The 25333-nt window shown below is 46.2% G+C and overlaps 2 protein-coding genes across 3 annotated transcripts; both read left to right on the top strand.

The window, feature by feature from the left end:
• Positions 1-5572: 5572 nt before the first annotated feature.
• On the top strand, positions 5573-13316 carry LOC136941095 (protein-glutamine gamma-glutamyltransferase 2-like). Its single transcript, XM_067233501.1, has 13 exons — positions 5573-5784; positions 8182-8352; positions 8557-8808; positions 9011-9129; positions 9345-9473; positions 9719-9896; positions 10210-10345; positions 10545-10654; positions 10932-11174; positions 11309-11755; positions 12088-12251; positions 12447-12580; positions 12865-13316. The coding sequence occupies exons 1-13, from the start codon at positions 5775-5777 to the stop codon at positions 13046-13048; spliced, it is 2277 nt and encodes a 758-aa protein (XP_067089602.1). The 5' UTR covers positions 5573-5774; the 3' UTR covers positions 13049-13316.
• A 4500-nt stretch (positions 13317-17816) lies between these two features.
• tgm8 (transglutaminase 8) lies at positions 17817-25094 on the top strand. Of its 2 annotated transcripts, none has more exons than XM_067233391.1 (14): positions 17817-18005; positions 18075-18084; positions 19311-19481; positions 19707-19958; positions 20554-20672; positions 20977-21105; positions 21356-21533; positions 21856-21991; positions 22191-22300; positions 22593-22835; positions 22982-23371; positions 23679-23842; positions 24005-24138; positions 24453-25094. In XM_067233391.1, the coding sequence occupies exons 2-14, from the start codon at positions 18075-18077 to the stop codon at positions 24634-24636; spliced, it is 2220 nt and encodes a 739-aa protein (XP_067089492.1). In that variant the 5' UTR covers positions 17817-18005; the 3' UTR covers positions 24637-25094. The 2 variants fall into 2 exon arrangements, with proteins under 2 accessions (XP_067089492.1, XP_067089498.1); XM_067233397.1 differs by having other exon boundaries at positions 17817-18024; positions 18059-18084.
• The last annotated feature ends 239 nt before the right edge of the window (positions 25095-25333 follow it).

Here is a 25333-nt window from a genome sequence, read left to right as displayed (position 1 = left end):
CTCACAGTCAGTCTGGGCTGAGGAGGATCTGTGAGATCTGAAGACAGGAATAGTCTGTGTTTATCACTGATTCATTGTCGCCTGCAGTACTAACCTTTTTTACATTATAAACTCATACTTATTCTGGATGCATAGTACACCAATATCAGTGTTAATTGCAATACCTTTTAAATTGGTTAAATTCTGTCCGTTGCATACATTGAAAAAGGTTTCCATGGGTAAGTGAATGTTAACATTGATTATGTTTTGGTTAATCAACCTTCGATTGCATCTTTACAACATCCACTTAACCCTTACACCCCTACCCCATAATGTGCCTTCTTACACTTTGAAAACAATTATTCCTACCATACATCGAAGTTAATGTAAGCTAATATAAAGTGTAGCCAAACCTTTTATGTAATTGTAAAGTGGTGGCCAAGTGTTGGTAAAGTAGAGTGAGTCTATAGTTGTAATGTAAACAACAACATTCATTATTACTGACCTTGAGCCCTTTGACGGCTAACAGCACCTAGATAATATGACAGGAAGTAAAATGAACAATAACCCATCCATTCAGAGCTACCATCTTCTGAAACAAGACATTTAAATTAAAAAATGTTTCCATACAGCATCAGACATATGCATATCTGCAAATTATAATATAAATATATACTCACAGAGAAAGAGGACAACTGACAACAGTGGACCTGTGTTGGAGTGCAGCAGACCCATGTTACAGAAGGACATTAGCAGTGTGTGAACACAACTGAGGGGCTGGTGTGACTGACTGAAATAACGTTGAAGCATCAGTAACCACACAAAGAGCTCTGAATGTGAGAACTGAAAAAAGCATGTGGTGAGCTGAATCAAGAGTATAAGTATTCACACTTTGTCACACTGTCAGGCCTGCACCTGTAGGACCAGCAGTTACCAGCAGAGGGCAGCAGAGGAGTTCTCTGGAGTTAATTGGGTGTGCTCAAGCCTTCGGCGAGAGCACAACCTTTGTTCTCTCACATATATATTTATTTATTTATTTATTTATTTATTTATTTATTTATTTATTTATTATTTATTTTCGGCCCCCTAAGGATCAGTCAATATTTGGACTACATACACAACGGCGGTGTCAAAAGGTTCGTCTTGGTAGCGATTGCGTTGGTTGTATTTTTATTTACGTTCCGTTGCATGGTTTAAGTAGAAATTGCGTTTTTGTGGTGAAAAGTGAAGCTAATGGTGGCTAATTTGCTAGCCACAGTCACTGACGTTACTAACGTCACTACGTCACTAACATCACGAAAACACGCGTGACTACCTGTAGCAGAACATTCGTTTCACATCTGTTAACTTGGGGGATAGCTAGGCTAACTATAGCTTTACTGCAAGGCAGCTGCAGGAACGCCACAAGCAAAGAGGCCAGGGTGATAACTATTTACTCATTTTACTTTGTGATGTGAAACACAATTATGAAATGTAATGTACAATATTAGCTGATATTATTAAGGAAGTAGGCCCACATCTACTTTTGGAAACGGTAGTCTACTATTTCACTGAAGCATTAGCATCATGACATTAGCCTCTGTTGCCCGGGCAACACATACTACAGTGGTCTATGATTCATCTGTTTTCAATCTTTAAAATAAACATTCCTCACAAATACATTTTCGTTGTAGGATTTATTATGACATTACATTACAAGTAAACGATTTGTGGGTGAAATTATCATTACCTGTGGTTTCAAACCAGTGTTGCTCACTGCAATGCTGTAGCCTACGCGAGACACTACAAAAACATCTACACAGCTGTGGGAAGTCAAACGGCGACAGAACATGTTCGGCACTCCCCTTACTTAATCAAAAGTCTATCTAACTACTAACCTGAACTTCATTGCCACAGCCTAAACGTTGCCAATCTGTTCATGAAAATAATTAATTTCAGCCTAAACCGTACAACGGAACGTTAAATCCAATTCAACCAACGCAATCGCTACAAAGACGAACACAGCAGTAGTCTAGTACTGTACGTAGTAGTACAATTTATCGGGGCAGCTTCTCCACACAGGGCTATATCGCATTTTGCGTTGTTACTGACAATGATCGCTACCAGTGAGCTTTTTATGAATGAGCGATTTTCCTCTAAATAAATGTCAAGCTTATTTACGTTTTGGGGGGCATATTTTCAGTTAGCAGATGGGACTGTCTGAATCGCGATTCCATCTTCTACTGCCGGGTAACGTCGTAGAATAATCTTCAAAGGGGGTTCTTTATTAATGAATGAATGCAATGAGTAGGCTACATGCCTGAAAATATCACGAGAAGGGAAAAACTTAAAATGACGTTTAAGTCATAGAGATTAGGTCAATTTTTACACCGGTCTGCCAAATGTATTCGTTTTGATTCAACGATGAGGCTGCCTCTTGCAGGGGAAATGAGAAGACATCTATTTCATTCTACACTTCACTCGTATTTTGAGTTGTAAATGAGCAGCAAAAAAAAGATGCTTTTAAATCTATGTAATCTTTATAAATAATAAGTAGGCCCGATGCATTTTTATATAAAATATACAGACCCCTGTGCAACCGACGCAAGCAAGCACACCCTACAATTTCCCCAGAAATTGTATCCTCTCTAGTTGATTATGATTTCATTTTCGCTTGTGCCTTATTTGCTCCTCCTTCCAGCTTGATATGTTGACCTGTGCAGCTGCCTAGTTCTTCAGGTTTTGGGGCCTTTTCCCTGCCTGGCTCTAGTGAAGAAGCCTCTCTGCTAATCAAATCAAATGTATTTGTACAACCCTTTTTACAAGCAATGTCACAGAGGGCTTCACATACGCCCATAGAACTTCCCCTCAATCAACCTCAACCCTATCCGATAATTGCAGGAGTAATAAGCTTTTTATTCTGTGTACCATCAGCAATGTTACATTTTCTTTCGTATCATTCAGGTGGCTGAGCGGTTAGTGAATCGGGCTAGTAATCTGAAGGTTGCCAGTTCAATTCCCGGCAGTACAAAATGACGTTGTGTCCTTGGGCAAGGCACTTCACCCTACTTGCCTCGGGGGAATGTCCCTGTACTTACTATAAGTCGCTCTGGATAAGAGCGTCTGCTAAATGACTAAATAAAAATGTAAATGTAAATGAAGCACATTAACCCTTGTGTTATTTTGGATCATCTGCAAATAAAAAATATAAAACTCACTCTTAGTACACCAATATTGTTGTTAATTGCAATACTTTTTTTATTGTGCTATTTTAAATTGGTAAAATGTACGGAGGCCCTGAAGGGACTTTTAGGGAATACTAATAAAAAATAGGACAGTTTCTCGTCCGGACGATAAATTAATTTGAAAGGAACTGGTTATTTGCACGAAAAGTATATTAGTTTCAAGTTTACTTGCCACTTATATTTACAGGTATGGCTACATTGTAATTAGCTGGGCCTGCTCCTCTACATAACCCTTTATTAAATATAAGTGTCGTCAAAGTTGTGTCCCAAGGACACAACGTCATTTTTCACAGCCGGGAATCGAACCAGCAACCATCTGATTACTAGCCCGATTCCCTAACCACTCAGCCACCTGATTCCCCTGGCAGACATGTAAACGATACAAGTGTCTTGAATGAAGCTAATGAAGCTAGGGGTAAAGCGAGAAACGTTCTCGTTCGGACGAGAAAGTGGTGGCCAAGTGTTGGTAAAGTAGAGTGAGTCTATAGTTGTAATGTAAACAACAACATTCATTATTACTGACCTTGAGCCCTTTGACGGCTAACAGCACCTAGATAATATGACAGGATGTAAGATGAACAATAACCATTCCATTCAGAGATACTATCTTCTGAAACAAGACATTTAAATTAAACAATGTTTCCATACAGCATCAGACATATGCATATCTGCAAATTATAATATAAACTCACAGAGGAAGAGGACGACTGACAACAGTGGACCTGTGTTGGAGTGCAGCAGACCCATGTTACAGAAGGACAGACATTAGCAGTGTGTGAACACAACTGGGGGGCTGGTGTGACTGACTGAAATAACGTTGAAGCATCAATAACCACACAATGAGCTCTGAATGTGTGAGAATGTCTGAAAAAAGCATGTGGTGAGCTGAATCATTACATTTACATGTAGTCATTTAGCAGACGCTCTTATCCAGAGCGACTTACAGTAAGTACAGGGACATTCCCTCGAGGCAAGTAGGGTGAAGTGCCTTGCCCAAGGACACAACGTCATTTGGCACGGCCGGGAATCGGACTGGCAACCTTCAGATTACTAGCCACCTGACTCCCATCAAGAGAGTAAGCGTTCACATTTTGTCAGCCACCTGACTCCCTAGTCCACACACACACACAGTGCACACACACACACACACAGTGCACACACACACACACACAGTGCACACACACACAGTGCACACACACACACACACACAGTGCACACATACACTCACACACACAGTGCAAGCAAATAGTAGCAATCAGGTTTTATTCTGTTAATTCGTAGTTTCAGGATACCAAGACCAGAAGAAGCTCAGAAGACACGTAGTATTGTCGTGGACATTCATTGATCTAGGAACTCAACAGTTTCACAGACACCTGCTGTCTTTAACCTGGCATCGTGTTCCTCTCTGCATCCCAAAGATGGTAATAACCACCAGGGGTGAAGAACACTGAGTCAATTCCAGGGGCGTAGGTTTGTTTTAAAATGTTGGTTGTACTGTTTTTTTTAATTGAGGATGCGGCCGTTAAATATAATTTAATTGTTAATAACTGGGAGGGAAAGATTTGCCGTTTTCAATAAGTGTTTAATGTACAATGAAACCAAGTCTAACACTTCAATTACATGATCTCCGCTTCCTGTTGAATGTGTCAGTTGTGGCCATAAGCCAAAAATGGGAGGCGCAGCTGAGTAAGAGCTTCCCTAATTACATGTTATCCAGTTGTGTTCCATAAACTTTCGTAGATATTCCCACCTTTCCTCAACTCTACACAGACGGTTCTGAGGTCAAGATAGGTTAGAGTGGAGTGAAGGGGTGAGAGCAGGAATGTTAGATGTTAGGCGTCAAGGCAGGGGTGAGACCTGGGAGGTTATGGATGAGGGGAGGGGTGCATTTAGTATAGTATACATTACAACAGAGATACAAAGTATAAGGTCAAGAAATAAAATGTGTCATTGTCACAATACCAGAAGATGTTCCTATTTTAGCCTATAGATGACTGTAACACTTCTGTGACCGTAACTCACTGTACTGGGCTGGACATCTGTACTGTCTTCACTGTTATAGAAGTATTATAATGTGTGGGTATGTTGTTCAATAAAGGAGGTTCCCTGACAGAGGGAGTGTGAACAGTTGACTCAGAGACCATCCCTCTCTCACGCTCTAACTGCCTCTCTAGGAAGCATTTAAGAGCTGGAGACTCCTTCACCTCTGCTAATTCCCTGCAGCTGGAGAGAGAGCAGCCAGACCAGCCTACTGTCCTCCTGTGAAGAGACACGCAGCTTTGAGTCTTCTGACCCTGTGAAGAGACACGCAGCTTTGAGACTTCTGACCCTGTGGAGAGACACGCAGCTTTGAGACTTCTGAACCTGTGGAGAGACACGCAGCTTTGAGACTTCTGAACCTGTGGAGAGACACGCAGCTTTGAGACTTCTGAACCTGTGGAGAGACACGCAGCTTTGAGACTTCTGAACCTGTGGAGAGACACGCAGCTTTGAGACTTCTGAACCTGTGGAGAGACACGCAGATTTGAGACTTCTGACCCTGTGAAGAGACGCAGCTTTGAGACTTCTGACATGGATCTGGGTAAGTCAGCTCCGTAGATTCTTGTGGATTGAGAGGTTGCTTACAGTAGGAGTCAACATAGTTTCCATTCTAGTTTGAATGAGTTGAGGTTTTGTAGTTTAGCACTAGGTAGAATTTATACTGGAGTACAGTACTGGTTAGAATAAAGACCTTCTGTAGTTCAATACTAGTGAGAATGAATTTCTGTACGTCACTAAAACAGCAGTGTTTCTATAGTTGTTATAAAATAGCATGTGCTATACAATTTAGATAAAACATACCTCTTGTTATACCATCATTATAAAATACCACTTGTTGTACAGTTTTTATAAAACACCACCTGCAGTACAGTGCTAGTTAAGAAAAGTTAAGTAGTCTATACAGGGGCGTTGTTATTCATATCCCTTTTTTTCTTCCAAGCTTGCTGAGCACAATGCACTACTAGGCTATAGAAACTCCCCTTGCTTAACCCACAACAGTTCAGGGACGCAAGTTTGATATCAGCTTTGGCAGGGACATCAATAGTTAATGCGAGTGTGCACATTTCTTTCACATTCATTTGAGCGCAAATACTGTTTTTTGAGCTTAATATAATATTGTTTTTATGTTTTTGTCAAAGTAAGATGATCGGTAGGCCTATCATTTAGAAAACTACCACAATTCTGACTTGTATGCCGAGTCTGACACCTGCTTCTGTGTGCGTGCTGCAGTGGCTATTTGGCAAGCTCAGAAGAGCGCGCTGACTTGGAATTCTGCGGGCATTCTGCGAGTTTTCGGTTAAACTGCTTTGATTTGACAAGCGTTGATTGGGATACTGCGTTTATTTTTTCCGTGATTATCAATCTAAATGAATGCACTGACTAAAAGTAAATTGTTAAAACTCAAACTTTCGATTTTACTGGGGCACAGCAGATTTATACTGGGGCACGTGCCCCAGTAAAAAGGGCCAAACGATCCCCCTGAGTCTATAGTTCAGTAGTTAAGATATGCTAGGATTTTTTACTGTGCAATTCAGCACTGTTTAGTATGCCTGCCTGCCTGCATGGCTGGCTGGTTAAGATCGGGAGCTTGGTGAACTAGCTTACCGGTAACTTGCTTGTTGGACTTGTTGGCTTGTTATGTTAACTAGCCTATTCAGTCTCCCAGGTATGTTCTTTATTTACATTTACATTTAGTCATTTAGCAGACGCTCTTATCCAGAGCGACTTACAGTAAGTACAGGGACATTCCCCCCGAGGCAAGTAGGGTGAAGTGCCTTGCCCAAGGACACATGTCATTTGGCACAGCCGGGGAATCGAACTGGCAACCTTCAGATTACTAGCCCGCTTCCCTAACCGCTCAGCCACCTGACTCCTTTATGCTATTGTGTAGCTGAATAACAATGTGTGACGTTAACATACCCGAGCCTGTTGTTCTGTGTGCTATGGGGTAGTTGCATAACTTGCCTTTCCAGATTAAATGTTTGTTCTTGGTCTTGGATTTTGTGAAATAAATTTCTAAATAAATGAGATTTATAGTCCAATGCGACGTATATATGTTTTTTTCCTCTTCGGGACGTATTTTTGACTGATGCGATTTATAGTCCGGAAATTGGTACACACATTGAGAGATGTGTGTACCAATTATGTCACTCAGGTAAGAAAGATTTCCTTTTGTTTCTCCTAAATGGATTATTCGACCTACATTAATAAAACATACCTGGTGATCAACTACAATTTATTGGGAACATCTGGATGTGTGTTGAGCTGTGGTACGACTATTATTGGTGAAACGACCCAGCCCCAAACCCCATCTCTGCAATAATAATTAATAAAGGCTGGTTTAAAGTACTTCTTCCTGCCTCTGTGTAGCCTAAATGGGTTACATTCAGACCTTAACATTACGTCTTTTACTGTTATATGTCAACAAGACATTTTCACCTGGCTATATCCAATGTTTAGATATGTTGTGGTATTTATGCAAATTAGCGCATACCTAATTAGATTATGCACTGTTTGCCCATGTTAACAATCTAAAAAAACTTGTAATACATTTTTTGTTTGTTTGATGTAAGTAATCAACTCAGTAATTTTCATGGTGATATCTAAAGGTTAAAGATTTTACCCTATTCACATAAGAAAAAGAATGAATAGGCGTATGAATAGGCTATATTTGGGTATTTTTCTAAACTTTCCCCTAATGGGATTCTTTGGGGCTTTTTTTTCCTTACTCAGGACATATTGAAGATACAAAATCAGTTGAGTTTTCTTATGTTGCAATTTGTCCTAGGTTGACCCCCATTTTGGCTTAAATTGACTGGACTAAAGCTGCTTGGTTTATGGGTGGGGCTGCGTGGATCTGCACCCCATTTTGGCATAAGCTCCCATCTGATTGTAAACTGGTTGTTTTGTGTTTATGTGGGTGCGGGCTGTATTCTAGTTGTGAATAAAGTGGACCTCCACTGCGAGGCCAATAACTCCGCCCACCGGACCAATGACATCAGCAAGCAGCGTCTGATCGTACGGAGGGGGCAGTCCTTCTTGTTGTCCCTCAGTATGCCCCGCCCCTTCAACCCTGCCTCCGACACACTCCTGATCACTGCTGAGACGGGTACGTTATCGAACTCTGCCCCCAGGATGAGAAATACTTGCAACTTGGTTCCTCCACTTTGAACAAACAATGTCAACATCTTGTGTGTCTGATCCCTCCCTCCATGCCTCCTTCCCTTCTTCCTCCCTCTTTTACCACCCCTCCCTCCCTCTCTCCATCCTCTATCCTCCACCCTTGCCCCCTTTCCACCTACCCCCCCTCCAGGCCTCCGGGCTTCAGAATCTCTCGGCACCCGGTCAGTGTTCAGTTTCCCCAAAAGCAAAACGGGGAAAGCGGCGTGGGGGGCGGAGCTCGACCCGAAGACAGTGCTGTTGGCAGGAAGTGTGACCCTGGCCGTGACCCCTCCAGCGAACGCCCCCGTGGGTCAGTACTCCCTGTTTGTGAAGACCAAGGAGCGGGCACCGAATGGGGCCAGTGTGGGAAGCCTGCTGATGCTGTTCAACCCCTGGTGTAAAGGTAAAACAGCCCGTAAACAGTCTGTCACGTGCTGGAACTGATCCATAAAGTGTCTCTCAACAGTCCATAAAAAACTGTGAAGTTGACCTAAGAGGCAGGCTGTTGTGGAGCTGAGATCAGGAGACCATGGTCATGTACATCTGAAGCTGACTGTGTGGTGTGTGTGTGCGTGTTGTTTGTGTGTGTGGTGTGTGTGTGTCAGATGACTGGGTCTACCTGGGTGTGGAGGAAGAGAGGCAGGAGTATGTTATGAAAGAGCAGAGCATCATCTATCGTGGTTCGGACAACTACATCAGCAGCCTGGCCTGGGACTTAGGACAGGTACGCACACACACATGCAGAAACACACACATGCACACACACACACACACACAAACACTAATACAAACACACATACACACACCGATTGGTGGTCACTATTCATAACTACAATCACAATAACCAATATCATAACTAACAATGACTAATAAAACACAAATAATTGTAGTAACCAGCTAATTCCTCATCCATGCTAACCCTGACCCCTGACCCTACAGTTTGAGGAGGACATGGTGGAGATCTGTGTGAAGCTGTTGGATGTCAACCCCAAGTGTCTGAGGGACGCTTCGCAAGACTTCTCCGCCCGCTGCAACCCCATCTACGTCGGTCGGGTGGTCAGCGCCATGGTAACTAAGCGCCATGCACTATGGCAACTTACGCCTGTTCCTTGACCACCAAACACTGTGGAACTTTGCCCTTCTGCTCCTTGATCTCTCCTGTACTTTCTACGTGCACTTTTTATTCCAACGCTTCAGATAAAAGCATCAGCTTTTAAAACGTCAAATGTCAACACCACTTCATCCTTAGTGCATCCCAGAAACCCTTCTCAGGTGACGGCACCAGTGTGACCCGACTGTTCTCTGACCATCAGATAAATTGCAACGATGACCGCGGGGTGGTGCAGGGAAACTGGGGCAACTCGTTCGCCGGAGGGGTCAGCCCCACCCAATGGAACGGCAGTGTGGACATCCTGCGACGCTGGCGGAAGTTTGACTGCAACCCTGTCAAGTACGGGCAGTGCTGGGTGTATGCCGGTGTCATGTGCACAGGTAGAGAAGCCAAACCCCCACAGCCCCATGTCCCCCACGGACTCTCATCCTCCCTCTCGCTTTCTCTCGCAATCCCTCCTCTCTCTCTTCTCGCTTTCACTCCTTACCTTCTCTCTCCTTTCATCTCTCCCTTCCTCCTTTTCTCTCTCTCTTTCTCTCCTCTCTTCTGTTTCTCTCCTTCCTTCTGTCCTTCCCTCCCTCTCTCTTTTCTTTTCTCCCTTTTTTTCTCGCACTCCTCTCTCTTTCACTCCTTCCCTCTGTCCGTCTCACCATCTTTCCACACATGCCTCCCCTCCCTCTCCCCCCCCCCCAGTGTTGAGATGTCTGGGGATCCCGTGTCGAATCGTCACCAACTTCCAGTCGGCCCATGACACGGATGGCAGCCTGACAGTGGACGAGTTCTACGGAGACCATGGAGTCTTGGAGAAGGCTAGCAGCGACAGTGTCTGGTGGGGAACAGGGCCTGCTGGCCTTTTACACACAACACACAAGTGTAAATCAACCATCTATCTGTCCCCTAAGAGTGCTGTACAGACAGTCCATCTGTCACGTCTGGATTACTGCATGACTCCGGTGGGGTTCAGCAGGCCTGGATTACAGCTGTGGTTGAATCGTGTTGTAGAATGTGGTTGTTTGTTGTCATCACAGGAACTTCCATGTGTGGGTGGAAGCCTGGATGAAGCGTCCCGACTTGTCAGATGACTCTATGTACGACGGCTGGCAGGTGCTGGACCCCACCCCTCAGGAGAAGAGCAGTGGTATGGTCCAAAAATCTGAGCATCACAATCATTTACTCCAGAGCCCTTATCACTAGATGGAATGTCATCTTTCTCTTCCTCCTCCTCTACTTTGACTTCCTTCTGCCTCTCCTCCTCCTCTTCCTCCTGCTCTTCATTCTCCACCTCCTTCTCTTCCACCTCCTCTTCCCTCTCCTTTTCCTCCCCCTCCTCCTTCTCCTCCTCCTCTTCCCTCTCTTTCTCTTCTTCCTCCTCCCACTCCTCCTCCTCCTTCTCCACCACCTCCCCCTCCCCCCAGGCGTGTACTGCTGTGGCCCCACCCCGGTCAAGGCCATCCTCCTGGGCCACACCAACGTGCTGTATGACGTCCCTTTCGTGTTCGCCGAAGTCAACGCCGACAAGGTGACGTGGCTGGTGGCGAAGGATGGATCCAAGAAGAGGATCCACACAGACACCGTCTCCGTGGGACAGAAAATCAGCACCAAGAGCGTGGGCAGTGACAAGAGACAAAACATCACTGACAACTACAAATACAGAGAGGGTCAGTACACACACACAAACAAAACACACACACATGCCAGGCAGCTGCAACATTGATAAACAGGTTCAGCACACACGCATGCAGACACTGTGTGTGTCATGTCTCACCTGGTCTCTTGCGTGTCCGTCCTCCAGGCACTACGGACGAGAGAGCTTCTTTCAACCGGGCTGTGAGCGGCGGCAAACCCTCTGGAAAACCTACCGGGACACCCGCAGGAACGCCCACCGCACCCACCACCGGACCCACCACAGGACCCACCCCCACACCCACCACAAGACCCACCCCCGCACCCACCCCCACCCCCGCACCCACCCTTGCACCCATCACCGGAAACACCACCTCAAACACCTATGGAACGCCTAACAGGCCAGTGGCTGCGGGGGCCGTGGAGATGAAGGTCGTGGTGGAGGGCAAGCCCCTGAGCGGGGCCGACATCAGGCTGAAGCTGGTGGTGCGGAGCCTGGCTGGCGCCCCCTGCAGCCTGCTGCTGCACATCAACGTCCAGGCCATGAAGTACACCGGCACCCCCGCCTCTCAGGTGCAGACGGAGGAGAAGCAGCTCCAGCTGGCCCCTGGGCAAGGTACTGGAGCCACCCTGCCTCTGTATAACCCTGCCTCACTGCCTCGGTCTAACTCAGCCTCTGTATTACACTGTCCCTCTGTCTCTAACCCTGCCTCGCAGCCTCTGTAAAACACTGGCCATCTGACCTCTGTATAACTCTGACTTACTGCCTCTGTCTAACCCTGCCTACCTACCTGCTGTTCAACCCTCCCCATCTATCTGCCTCTCTGCTCCAGGCTGACATATGAAGACCTTGTGTCTGTCACCACCCTAATAGTGCGATGACACTTCAATTGCATGAAGGACTGTAGTACTGTTACTGATGTTAGATTGTGCTTGTGTGTTTTCCAGAGCTAACTGTCCCCATCCTGATCCCGTTCTCCGTGTACGGAGAACACATGTTGGAGAACAACAGTCTGAAGGTGTCGGCGTTGGCTACGGACCAGAAGGACCCAAAGAACGTTTACCTGACGGAGATGGAGATCATACCGAAAGACCCTGCCCTCACCATCACTGTGGGTCTCCTTCCTCCTGTCTGTCTGCATGTCTGTCCATCTGTCTGCGTGCCTGTCTTTCTGTCTGCCTGACTGTCTGCCCATCTGTCTGACTGCATTGTCTGTCTGTCTGCATGTCTGTCTGTTTATGTGTATGTCTGTGTCTGGTCTTGAGGATAACTTTGTTGACACTGTGTGTGTGTGTGTGTGTTTCAGTGCGTGGGCCCAGCACAGCAGTACCATGAGCTGATGGCAGAGGTGGTGTTCATGAACCCCCTGGATGAAGCTCTGACAGACTGCACCATCACGGTGACAGGCAGCGGAGTTCTGCAGAGCTCTGAGGAGGCCAGGTCAGAGGTCCCACCCCTTACACACATACACACTCGCACACACATACACACTTTCCTACACACACACACACACTCAACACAAACTCACACCCACACTCTTACACACACAATCAGACTCACACTGTCACACACACAGGCCTCAGGTGGAAGCACTCTGCTAAGAACTCTCAGAATGAATCCCTCCACCCATATCATATCCATGCAACTCAGACCTCCAGAGGTGCACAGGTCAGAGGTCAGGGGATGAACTGCAACAGGGTCTGAGTGTGTGTTTGTCTCCCCAGGCTGGCCTTGTTGCTCCCAGGTCGTCGTGTCCGCGTGCAGGTGCCCCTGACGCCGTACAGGTGGGGGCAGAAGAAGCTGGTGGCGGACTTCAACTGCAACTCCTTCAGGAACATCAAGGCTAGCTGCAACATCGACGTAGCTCCTTACAACCGCTTCGGCTACAGCTTTGGCCACATCGCCTGAGACTGGCCTCACCCTTTCCTGAGGTCAGATTTGTATATGTATCTGGACCTGGGCTGTGTGGCTGTACTAGCCATTTGTCATGTGACCTTTTACAGAAACCTTATGGTTGCTCTCAAACTCACTTGAAGTTTGATATATTATATTGTATTTTAATTCTAAATCCCCTTAGTATTAGGTAGACTTTGTTCCTTTTGTATAGTACCACATATTTAAGTTTTAAGATTCCTATATGCAGAGGTGTTGTTAGACATAAAACTCTACTGGGGCACAGGCACTTCAATTCATAACCCTTTTGTTTGGCAGGGACATCAATAGTTAATGCTAGCGCGCATTTTTTTGCATTCATTTGACCGCGTCATGTACATTTTTGGGGGGGTTTTAGTCTAAATAAGATGATCGGTAGGCCTATCATTTAGAAACTATCTTTAGTTTTGTAATGTTTTCTTAGCCTACCTCAATTCTGACTTGTATGCCGAGTCTGACACCTGGATTTCTGTGTGCGTGCTGCAGTGGCTATTTGGCAAGCTCAGAAGAGCGCTCTGACATGGAATTCTGCGTGCATCGGTTTGTGTTTTCGGTTAAACACTTTTACAAGCGTTGATTGGGATACTGCGTCTATTTTTTCCGGGATTATCAATCTAAATGAATCCACTGACTAATAAAATAAATTGTTAAAACTCACACTTTTGATTATACTAACGACACTCCTGCCTATATGTTTATTGTATGCACTTTCCTGCCAAAGTAAATTCCTTGTCTGTGCAAACTTTCATGGCGATTATAACCCTTTCTGATTCTGATATTCTGAGGGAAAAGTAAAGGTAACAATTGAGCCTTACTCTTATTGTGTAAGTTAATGAAATAAATGCAATAAATGTCAAAATAAAACGTAATAATCCCCCACCTACCATGGCCTATTCTGTTTTCAGACCTGTCCACCCTATACATACACGTATTGGTATTAAATGTATGCTATTAAATTTACATTCTGCTGGGGTAGAAGGGAAGAAACGTATGCAGGGGGGAGAGCATTTCATGGCAGGCTTTGTTTTCCATTTGATGTAAATGCTATGCACCCCCTGCTAATTCTGACCAGGAAAGTGTTACATGCCTGAAACTTACTCTGGTTACTCAAATTTGTCCCCTCAGTGTACAGTAAGAATCATTTGATGCTGGGATATACAGAACAGACAATAGAGGGGGGTGCATTTCATGGCAGGCTTGTTGTATTCCTTCTTGCCACGAAATGCACCCCCTGCTAACTCTGGCTAATAAAGTCTTACATGCCTGAAGCGTACTGTGGTTACACGTACTAGCCCCATTTTGTGAAATGCACACACTCACCAAATTCATAAACAACAAGATAACCCCAAAAACATTGCGGGTAGCCAAAACATGAAGCATACATTGTGAAAAGCAAATAAGTGCCAATGGGAAGAAACATAAGAGCATGTAGATGTAAATACATCTACATGTATTTAATGTTAGATGGGCGTCAAAACAGGGATGAGACCTTGGAGGTTAGGGATGAGGGAAGGGGTGCAGGGAGGGGTGAGACCAGGGAGGTTAGGGATGAGGGGAGGGTCCCCAGATTCATAGTGACCCCGATCCATCCCCTCCACTCTCCCTACGTAAGGCCACAAGCATCAGTTAATAACTGCACAGCTGATTAGGCGATGTTAGCGATGTTAGCATGTATTAGCGTTTGTACCGTTGGCCAGACAAAAGTACTACAACACTTGAAAAAATAAATAAAGTGTATTATGCTTATTTAAAGTATTTTTGGAGCCGGCGTTTGTGCTTTTAGGCTTGGCGTCTTCCTGGTTGTCATGGAGATTACGTTAGTTAGTAAAGTGTAAATTTCATTTAACATTTCATGCTATGTAGGCTATACTTATTTTTATTCATGTAAAGCTGTTGTTTAAGTGTTTATACTTCCGTTTTCATACACATTGTTGTTTACATTAGTCATTAGTCACATTTTAGTCATTTTTAGCATAGTTATATTTGTAATCATTTACATCCTGCCGAGATCAAATGTTTAAATAAAACATTTGCAGAGGGCATGAAGTTTTGGTGCGTGATTGACATACTAATGTTTATTGCAGCTTCAGTAGCTATATGTATATAAATTATTACACAAAACAACTAGCTAATTCAGTTGGAATCATTTCCTGACAGCTTGGTCCCTCCCCCCCCCCATTCAAAAGTTCAAAATTCCATCTGCACCCCTGGGCAAGGGTGAGGAGAAGTGGGGACCGGGGTAGTGTAGAAGTGATGACTGCAGGAGACCTCCACCCAGAGCCGGCCCAAGGCATAAGCGAAGTAAGCGGCTGCTTGGCCACCAGAGGGCCCCCAAGAGCACATTAACTTGCAGCTTAACTTGCAAGGCATTTCACCCTACTTGCCTCGGGGGGAATGTCCCTGTACTTACTGTAAGTCGCTCTGGATAAGAGCGTCTGCTAAAATGACAAAATGTAAATGATGCCTCTCAGCGTCACCGAGGGGCCCCCAAATCAATTCTGCTTAAGGCCCCATTAAGGCTTGGGCCGGCCCTGCCTCAACCAATTAAATGGTGGCGGTCCATTTGGCGCCCCGGGCAATTGCATTGTAACGGCATTGTTGTGTCCTGCCGCCCCCCGAACCCAGTAAAGAGCACGACAATGCCGTTACAATGCAATACAATTGCGAAAACACACAAACGCAATACACTTTTATGCCAGCAGAGGGCGCCAAACAGAAAATTCCGGAAAATTCCGCCCCTCTCTTCATGCCACCCCCGACGCCTGCCCAGTTCGCCCGTGCCTAGAACCGCCCCAGGCTGGCTAAAATATCCTGGATGTAAACACTCACAAACGACACGACTTATGTCCAATGTATTATATGCTATGCCATGTAGACAGTAGCCTTTCCCACTTGCATTGCTCAAATCGTTTTACGCCTACAATCATTCCTGTAGTTTCTGAAGGATTCAAAATCTATGTGTCTATTCCAATATGTAATGATGGTATTCAATTACACAAATCTGTGTTCTAGAAAGAGTGGTCTGGAGTTGCAGAGGTCCGATAATATCAGCTTTAATGCAGCAGTTGGAAATCAACAAGTACAGAGCTCTGGGGTTGTCTACGTTTCCCTACCCGCAACAGAGTTTGGGCTGGTTCACGAAGTCCAACTGGCTATCTTTCCCTGCCCCAGCATATCATGTACAATTCAATTGAAAACACAAGTATCAAAAAAGGGTTGAGCTTGTTCTCTCGTGCGTCAGGGAGTTGTTCTTGCCTACGCGCGTCCCACCTGCTCGGGTGCCGTCTCCACCCGGTTTCAAGGTTGTTTCTGAAAATGAAGAGATAGAGACACAAAGAACAGCCTGCGTCCCACACTCAGTGTGAGACCCAATGTTTAAGCCTGAGCACACTTCTAAGTTCATAACTTTAATAAGCACAATGCATAACTTTAATAAGCACAATATATTCTTTATTTCATATAACATAAATAGCTAACAGCTATATTGGCTATGCACACGAGCACTTCCGGTGAAGTTAGAAACGTGACTTTTAATATCAAGACAGTTTTGTTAGAAACTGAGAAAGACATGTTACACTATCCATAGAGAACAAATATGACAGACCAATTATTTATCAGTTAACATGAACAACTAGCAAGCAAGCTGACAATCAGATAACTGAGTACATTACAATGTAGCTAAAAATCGTTCACAAACTGCCTAGCAGTTAGCCTAGCTAATGTTACTGCTCAAATCCTTTAGATAACTAGTGAACTACTTTTACTTTGTGAGTTAGATAGACTGAACCTTACATTCATCATTGTCGATGTAGCTCGAGACTACAATTTGTAACCCCTTTTCTCTATTTCTTGAAGGGCAGCAGCACAGAATCCCATGTACATTGTTAATCGTCATTTTGGGAAGATAACCCAAACTCCTAGATTTGTGTCTTTGAACCCAGATCTTGCTCCTAGCTTCAAATAAAACTTTTTTTTTGAACATTTAAAAACTTTTTTTTCACAAACACAACAAAAAAGGTTTCTAGTTTTCTAAAAACCTTTTTTCAAAAATATTATTTTAATCTCTCCAAACTTTTTTTTCCGTTTTGAAACTTTTATACAACTCAAAACTTTGATATAAAATAACGTTAAATAGCAAACTGCTATTGGCTATGCACACCACAGTGAAACGTATTTCAACTTCTGTAACTGCTAGCTACCGGAAATTGTTGACCTAGTATAGTATGGTATAGTATAGTATACATTTTAACAGAGATACAAAGTATATATGTCAAGAAAAAAAACGTGTCAGTCACAATACCAGAACATTTTCCTCTTTTAGCCAATAGATGGCACTGTAACACTTCTGTTACCGTAACTCACTGTACTGGGCTGGACATCTGTACTTTACTCACTGTTATAGAAGTACGTAATGTGTGGGTATGTTATTCAATAAAGGAAATTAATCACCTTGTTAATTGGTTTGGTTTAAAACCCTGACAATAAAGAAACAGATGAGATTTGAAATTGTGGTTCTCGGTCTGTGATTTCAACTGACCATGAGCAACACACTGAACTGTAATGGAGGCAAAGCTGTGTCCCCCCACAGAAAAAGAAAGAGCGGCCCCTGTCTTCCTCATCGACCCTGATCTTACCCAACCTGACTTCATCTGTCATCTTGAACAGACCCAACAGGTTCCCTGACAGAGAGAGTGTGAACGGTTGACTCAGTGACCATCCCTCTCTCACCAAACTGCCTCTCTAGGAAGTGTTTAAGAGCCGGAGACTCCTTCACCTCTGCTAATTCCCTGCAGCTGGAGAGAGAGCAGCCAGACCAGCCTACTGTCCTCCTGTGAAGAGACACGCAGCTTAGAGACTTCTGACCCTGTTGAGAGACACGCAGCTTTGAGACTTCTGACCCTGTGAAGAGACACGCAGCTTTGAGACTTCTGACCCTGTGAAGAGACACGCAGATTTGAACTTCTGACCCTGTGAAGAGACACGCAGCTTTGAGACTTCTGACATGGATCTGGGTAAGTCAGCTCCGTAGATTCTTGTGGATTGAGAGGTTGCTTACAGTAGGAGTCAACATAGATTACATACTAGTTTGAATGAGTTTAGGTTTTGTAGTTTAGCACTAGGTAGAATTTATTCTGGTGTACAGTACTGGTTAGAATAAAGAGATTCTGTAGTTCAGTGCAGAAAAAGAAAATACCACTAGCTGGTCAAATAAAATACTAACCCTGACCACTTGTAGAGTTTTTATAAAACAACACCTGCAGTACAGTGCTAGTTAGGAAACAGTTAATTAGTCTATAGTTCAGTAATGTTTAGGATATGCTAGGAATTTTTACTGTGCAATTCAGCACTGGTTAGTATACATCCATAATTTACACTGTATAGTTTGGTATACTGTTTTACATTTACATTTAGTCATTTAGCAGACGCTCTTATCCAGAGCGACTTACAGTAAGTACAGGGACATTCCCCCGAGGCAAGTTGGGTGAAGTGCCTTGCCCAAGGACACAACGTAATGTGATATGGCCGGGTATTGAACCAGCGACTTTCTGGTTACTAGCCCGATTCTCTAACCGCTCAGCCACCTAACTCCCGTTTTAATATTTTTCTAATAAGATCTCTGAACTGTTTTTTCCATTCATTGTTCAAGTTCCCATGGCTGTCAGTAATCATTTAGCTTATTATATCCAGAAAACAGGTTGAACTTGAACCATCTACTGTATTCTAGTAGAAACAATTATATTTTCCACGCCTAGATCACACCGATGCATTCCCAGAGTGGCATTGGCTCTCCAGATCACTGGCTAGCCGGCTGTTTGACTGGCTGCTTGGTTGGCTGGCTGGTTGGCTGGCAGCTGGCACCCTGACTGGCTGGCTGCCTGGCAGGCTGGTCGGCTTGCTGGCTGGCTGGTTGACTGGCTGGCTGCAGTGAGACTCAGAGGGTTTGGAGCTTCACTCCTGACAGCCTTTTAGTTTACACACATTGAGAGCTAGAAACAGTAACTGCTCGTTCAACAGTAACAGCTAGTTTAACTGTAACAGCTGTCGCAACAAGGTTAACTAGCAGTTTAACAGGATCTAAGAGGCTTTCAGTGGTCTCGTCAGATTGATCCAGTTGACCTGGTCAAGCTGCTTGGTGTATGGGTGGGGCAGGGTGGATCTGCACCACATTTTGACGTAAACTCACATCTGATTGTAAACTGGTTGCTTTGTGTTTATGTGGGTGCGGGCTGTATTCTAGTTGTGAATAAAGTGGACCTCCACTGCGAGGCCAATAACTCCGCCCACCGGACCAATGACATCAGCAAGCAGCGTCTGATCGTGCGGAGGGGGCAGTCCTTTCTGTTGACCCTCAGGCTGCCCCGCCCCTTCAACCCTGCCTCCGACACACTCCTGATCACCGCTGAGACGGGTACGTTATCGAACTCTGCCCCCAGGATGAGAAATACTTGCAACTTGGTTCCTCCACTTTGAACAAACAATGTCAACATCTTGTGTGTCTGATCCCTCCCTCCATGCCTCCTTCCCTTCTTCCTCCCTCTCTCTGCCCCTCCCTCTCATTTTCCACCCCTCCCTCCCTCCTCTATCCTCCACCCTTGCCCCCTACCTACCTAACCCCCCCCCCCCCCCCCTCCAGGCCTCCAGGCTTCAGAATCTCTCGGCACCCGGTCAGTGTTCAGTTTCCCCAACAGCAAAACGGGGACAGCGGCGTGGGGGGCGGAGCTCGACCCGAAGACAGTGCTGTTGGCAGGAAGTGTGACCCTGGCCGTGACCCCTCCAGCGAACGCCCCCGTGGGTCAGTACTCCCTGTTTGTGAAGACCAAGGAGGGGGAGCCGAACGGGACCAGTGTGGGAAGCCTGCTGATGCTGTTCAACCCCTGGTGTAAAGGTAAAACAGCCCGTAAACAGTTCAGACAAAACAATCACGTATTAGATTTGAGCATTTATTGAGACCATGACATGGAAATACGTTTGACTTTGGCGGAGCGTATGATCTAAGGGAAGCACTCCCTGCCTCCTCGATGCGACACATACATACAGTACATGACATATGAGACAGGGAGCCATAGAGATATAATCCCCCTGATGGATAGAACATACAGACAGCACGGGGGAGAAGGGGACGGTGGAGGGCGGCAGCAGCACTCATCATATACAACAACCGGGGTGAGTGCGTGCGTATCCGCATGGCCTTTTAATTGGCCATCTTATCAGACGTGGCCCAATGGGCTTGTGCTGGCTAACACACGTGTGGTAATGAGCGGATGACGCGTGCTGCCCGATTGCCCTGCGTGAACTAGCTTCGCTCATTCTGTCACGTGCTGGGACTGATCCATAAAGTGTCTCTCAACAGTCCATAAAAAACTGTGTGAAGTTGACGTAAGAGGCAGGCTGCTGTGGAGCTGAGCTCAGGAGATCATGGTCATGTAAATCTGAAGCTGACTGTGTGGTGTGTGTGTATGTGTGTGTTGTGTGTGTGTCAGATGACTGGGTCTACCTAAGTGTGGAGGAAGAGAGGCAGGAGTATGTTATGAAAGAGCAGAGCATCATCTATCGTGGTTCGGACAACTACATCGACACCCTGGCCTGGAACTTAGGACAGGTACGCACAGACACACACAGAAACACACACGCACCAATACAAAAATACATACAAACACAACCACACCGATTGGTTGTCACGATTCAGGAGCAGTCCGCCAGCCATCAGGTTTGTGTGTTTGGGCTGACAATCAATAAGACACTATAATCACAGTCACATCAATCATCATAGTGCCTTTCAAATTATAATAAAAACTACAATCACAATAACCAACATTATAACTAACGATGACTAATAAAACACAAATAATTGTAGTAACCGGCTAATTCCTCATCCGTGCTAACCCTGACCCCTGACCCTACAGTTTGAGGAGGACATGTTGGAGATCTGTGTGAAGCTGTTGGATGTCAACCCCAAGTGTCTGAGTGACGCTTCACAAGACTTCTCCGCCCGCTGCAACCCCATCTACGTCAGCCGTGTAGTCAGCGCCATGGTAACTAAGCGCCATGCACTATGGCAACTTACGCCTGTTCCTTGACCATCAAACACTGTGGAACTTTGCCCTTCTGCTCCTTGATCTCTCCTATACTTTCTACGTGCACTTTTTATTCCAACGCTTCAGATAAAAGCATCAGCTACACGAATAAAACGTCAAATGTCAACACCACTTCATCCTTAGTGCATCCCAGAAACCCTTCTCAGGTGACGGCACCAGTGTGACCCGACTGTTCTCTGACCGTCAGATAAATTGCAACGATGACCGCGGGGTGGTGCTGGGAAACTGGGGCAACTCGTTCGCCGGAGGGGTCAGCCCCACCCAATGGAACGGCAGTGTGGACATCCTGCGACGCTGGCGGAAGTTTGACTGCAACCCTGTCAAGTACGGGCAGTGCTGGGTGTATGCCGGTGTCATGTGCACAGGTAGAGAAGCCAAACCCCCACAGCCCCATGTCCCCCACGGACTCTCATCCTCCCTCTCGCTTTCTCTCGCAATCCCTCCTCTCTCTCTTCTCGCTTTCACTCCTTACCTTCTCTCTCCTTTCATCTCTCCCTTCCTCCTTTTCTCTCTCTCTTTCTCTCCTCTCTTCTGTTTCGCTCCTTCCTTCTGTCCTTCCCTCCCTCTCTCTTTTCTCCCTCCCTCCCTTTCTTTCTCGCACTCCTCTCTCTTTCACTCCTTCCCTCTGTCCCTGTATCACCATCTTTCCTCACATGCCTCCCCTCCCTCTCCCCCCCCCCCCCCCAGTGTTGAGATGTCTGGGGATCCCGTGTCGAATCGTCACCAACTTCCAGTCGGCCCATGACACGGATGGCAGCCTGACAGTGGACGAGTTCTACGGAGACTATGGAGTCTTGGAGAAAGCTAGCAGCGACAGTGTCTGGTGGGGAACAGGGCCTGCTGGCCTTTTACACACAACACACAAGTGTAAATCAACCATCTATCTGTCCCGTAAGAGTGCTGTACAGACAGTCCATCTGTCACGTCTGGATTACTGCATGACTCCGGTGGGGTTCAGCAGGCCTGGATTACAGCTGTGGTAGAATCGTGTTGTAGAATGTGGTTGTTTGTTGTCATCACAGGAACTACCATGTGTGGGTGGAAGCCTGGATGAAGCGTCCCGACTTGTCAGATGACTCTATGTACGACGGCTGGCAGGTACTGGACCCCACCCCTCAGGAGAAGAGCAATGGTATGGTCCAGAAATCTCAGCATAACGTGCATTTACTCTAGAGCCCTTATCACTAGATGGAATGTCATCTTTCTCCTCCTCCTCTTTCTGCTCCTCCTCCTCTTCCTCCTCCTGCGCTTCCTTCTCCACCTCCACCTCCTTCTCCTCATCCTTCTCTTCCACCTCCTCTTTCCTCTCCTTTTCCTCCTTCTAATCCTTCTCCTCCTCTTCCCTCTCTTTCTCTTCTTTCTCCTCAACCTCCTCCTCATCCTCCTCCTCCACTTCCTTCTCCACCACCTCCCCCTCCCCCCAGGCGTGTACTGCTGTGGCCCCACCCCGGTCAAGGCCATCCGCCTGGGCCACACCGACGTGCTGTATGACGTCCCTTTCGTGTTCGCCGAAGTCAACGCCGACCATGTGACGTGGCTGGTGGCGAAGGATGGATCCAAGAAGAGGATCTTCTCTGACGCCGTCTCCGTGGGACAGAACATCAGCACCAAGAGCGTGGGCAGTGACAAGAGACAGAACATCACTGACAACTACAAACACAGAGAGGGTCAGTACACACACACACATAAACAAAACATACACACACACACGTCAGGCAGCTGCAACATTGATAAACAGGTTCAGCACAGACACACGCATGCAGACAACGTGTGTGTCATGTCTCACCTGGTCTCTTGCGTGTCCGTCCTCCAGGCACCACAGACGAGAGAGTTTCTTTCAACCGGGCTGTGAGCGGCGGCTTCAAGCCCAAGAAGGAGGACAAGGAGGCGGGCGAACCCTCTGGAAATCCTACCGGGACACCCACAGGAACGCCCACCGCACCCACCACCGGAAACACCACCTCAAACACCAATGGAACGCCTAACGGGCCAGTGGCTGCGGGGGCCGTGGAGATGAAGGTCGTGGTGGAGGGCAAGCCCCTGAGCGGGGCCGACATCAGGCTGAAGCTGGTGGTGCGGAGCCTGGCTGGCGCCCCCTGCAGCCTGCTGCTGCACATCAACGTCCAGGCCATGAAGTACACCGGCACCCCCGCCTCTCAGGTGCAGACGGAGGAGAAGCAGCTCCAGCTGGCCCCTGGGCAAGGTACTGGAGCCACCCTGCCTCTGTATAACCCTGCCTCACTGCCTCGGTCTAACTCAGCCTCTGTATTACACTGTCCCTCTGTCTCTAACCCTGCCTCGCAGCCTCTGTAAAACACTGGCCATCTGACCTCTGTATAACTCTGACTTACTGCCTCTGTCTAACCCTGCCTACCTAGCTGCTGTTCAACCCTCCCCATCTATCTGACTCGCTGCTCCCGGCTGAACACTACCCTAATAGTGAAATTACACTTCAATTGCATGAAGGACTGTAGTACTGTTACTGACACTAGATCGTGTTTGTTTTCCAGAGCTAACTGTCCCCATCCTGATCCCGTTCTCCGTGTACGGAGAACACATGTTGGAGAACAACAGTATGAGGGTGTCAGCGTTGGCTACGGACCAGAAGAACACAAAGAATGTTTACCTGACAGAGATGGAGATCGTACCGAAAGACCCTGCCCTCACCATCACTGTGGGTCTCCTTCCTCTTGTCTGTCTGACTGCATGTCTGTCCATCTGTCTGACTGCATTGTCTGTCTGTCTGCATGTCTGTCTGTCTGCATGTCTGTCTGTTTATGTGTATGTTTGTGTCTATGTCTAGAGGATAACTTTGTTTACCCTGTGTGTGTTGTAGAGCGTGGGCCCAGCACAGCAGTACCGTGAGCTGATGGCAGAGGTGGTGTTCATGAACCCCCTGGATGAAGCTCTGACAGACTGCACCATCACGGTGACGGGCAGTGGAGTTCTGCAGAGCTCTGTGGAGACCAGGTCAGAGGTCCCACTCCTTACACACACACACACTCTTACACGCACACACTCACTCTCACACACACATACACACTTTCTTACACACACACACACTCAATCTCGCATGCACTCAACACAAACTCACACTCTTACACACACATTTAGACTCACACTGTCACACACACAGGCCTCAGTTGGAAGCACTCTGCTAAGAACTCTCAGAAAGAATCCCTCCACCCATATCACATCCATGCAACTCAGACCTCCAGAGGTGCACAGGTCAGAGGTCAGGGGATGAACTGCAACAGGGTCTGAGTGTGTGTTTGTCTCCCCAGGCTGGCCTCGTTGCTCCCAGATCACCGTGTCCGCGTGCAGGTGCCCGTGACGCCGTACAGATCGGGGCAGAAGAAGCTGGTGGCGGACTTCAACTGCAACTCTTTCAGGAACATCAAGGCTAGCTGCAATGTCGACGTAGCTCCTTATAACCGCTTCGGCTACAGCTTTGGCCGCATCGCCTGAGACTGGCCTCACTCCTTCCTGAGGTCTGAAGGGAGGTAGACAACACTGGCCTGTGGGAGAAGAGTGGTGTGTTCCAGTCTGCAGTTTTGTAATTTGTATATTTATCTGGACCTGGGCTGTATGGCTGTACTAGCCATTTGTCATGTGACTTTTTACGGTTGTACTGTAGATGTTGCAGACACATACACACACTCTCTCATACACACATCCTTACTCTCTCACATGCACACAAGTTCGAGATGTATATGTTATTATTGCTTTGGAGATGTTATGTGGTGCTGTTTGTGGAGAATCCATAAACCAAATGCAGCATTACCAAACTAAAGCGTGTTTCCATTCCTTCCATTTTGATGATCATGATAAAAGCATTTTTGTTTGAAGGCTTGACGCTTTTATTAACGCTTCAGTGTTAGAGGTTTATCATGAGCATGCCGTGACAGTAAAGGCCTTTTCATTGTTATTTAACGAGAGTGTCTCTGTGTTTTTAGTAATTTAGTCCAAATGTGTCCCCATTCCAAAGAGCACCTCAAAAAAACTCTTTTTGAATCCGTGAAGCGCTCCTACCAAAATGTTTGTTTGACATTTTTTGTTTTTTATGAAGTTGACTTCCTGTCCGGTATGGAGGGATAGATCCTCCAATGAGAGCAGAGGAGACAGATCCAAGAGACCGCAAAAAAGACGTTGGCCATCTTGTGAC

Source organism: Osmerus mordax, chromosome 1 (assembly GCF_038355195.1).
Source record: "Osmerus mordax isolate fOsmMor3 chromosome 1, fOsmMor3.pri, whole genome shotgun sequence".
In the NCBI taxonomy this organism is placed as follows: Eukaryota; Metazoa; Chordata; class Actinopteri; order Osmeriformes; family Osmeridae; genus Osmerus; species Osmerus mordax.
The sequence above is the reverse complement of the archived record's forward strand: the minus strand, read 5'-3'. Positions and strand labels throughout refer to the sequence as shown.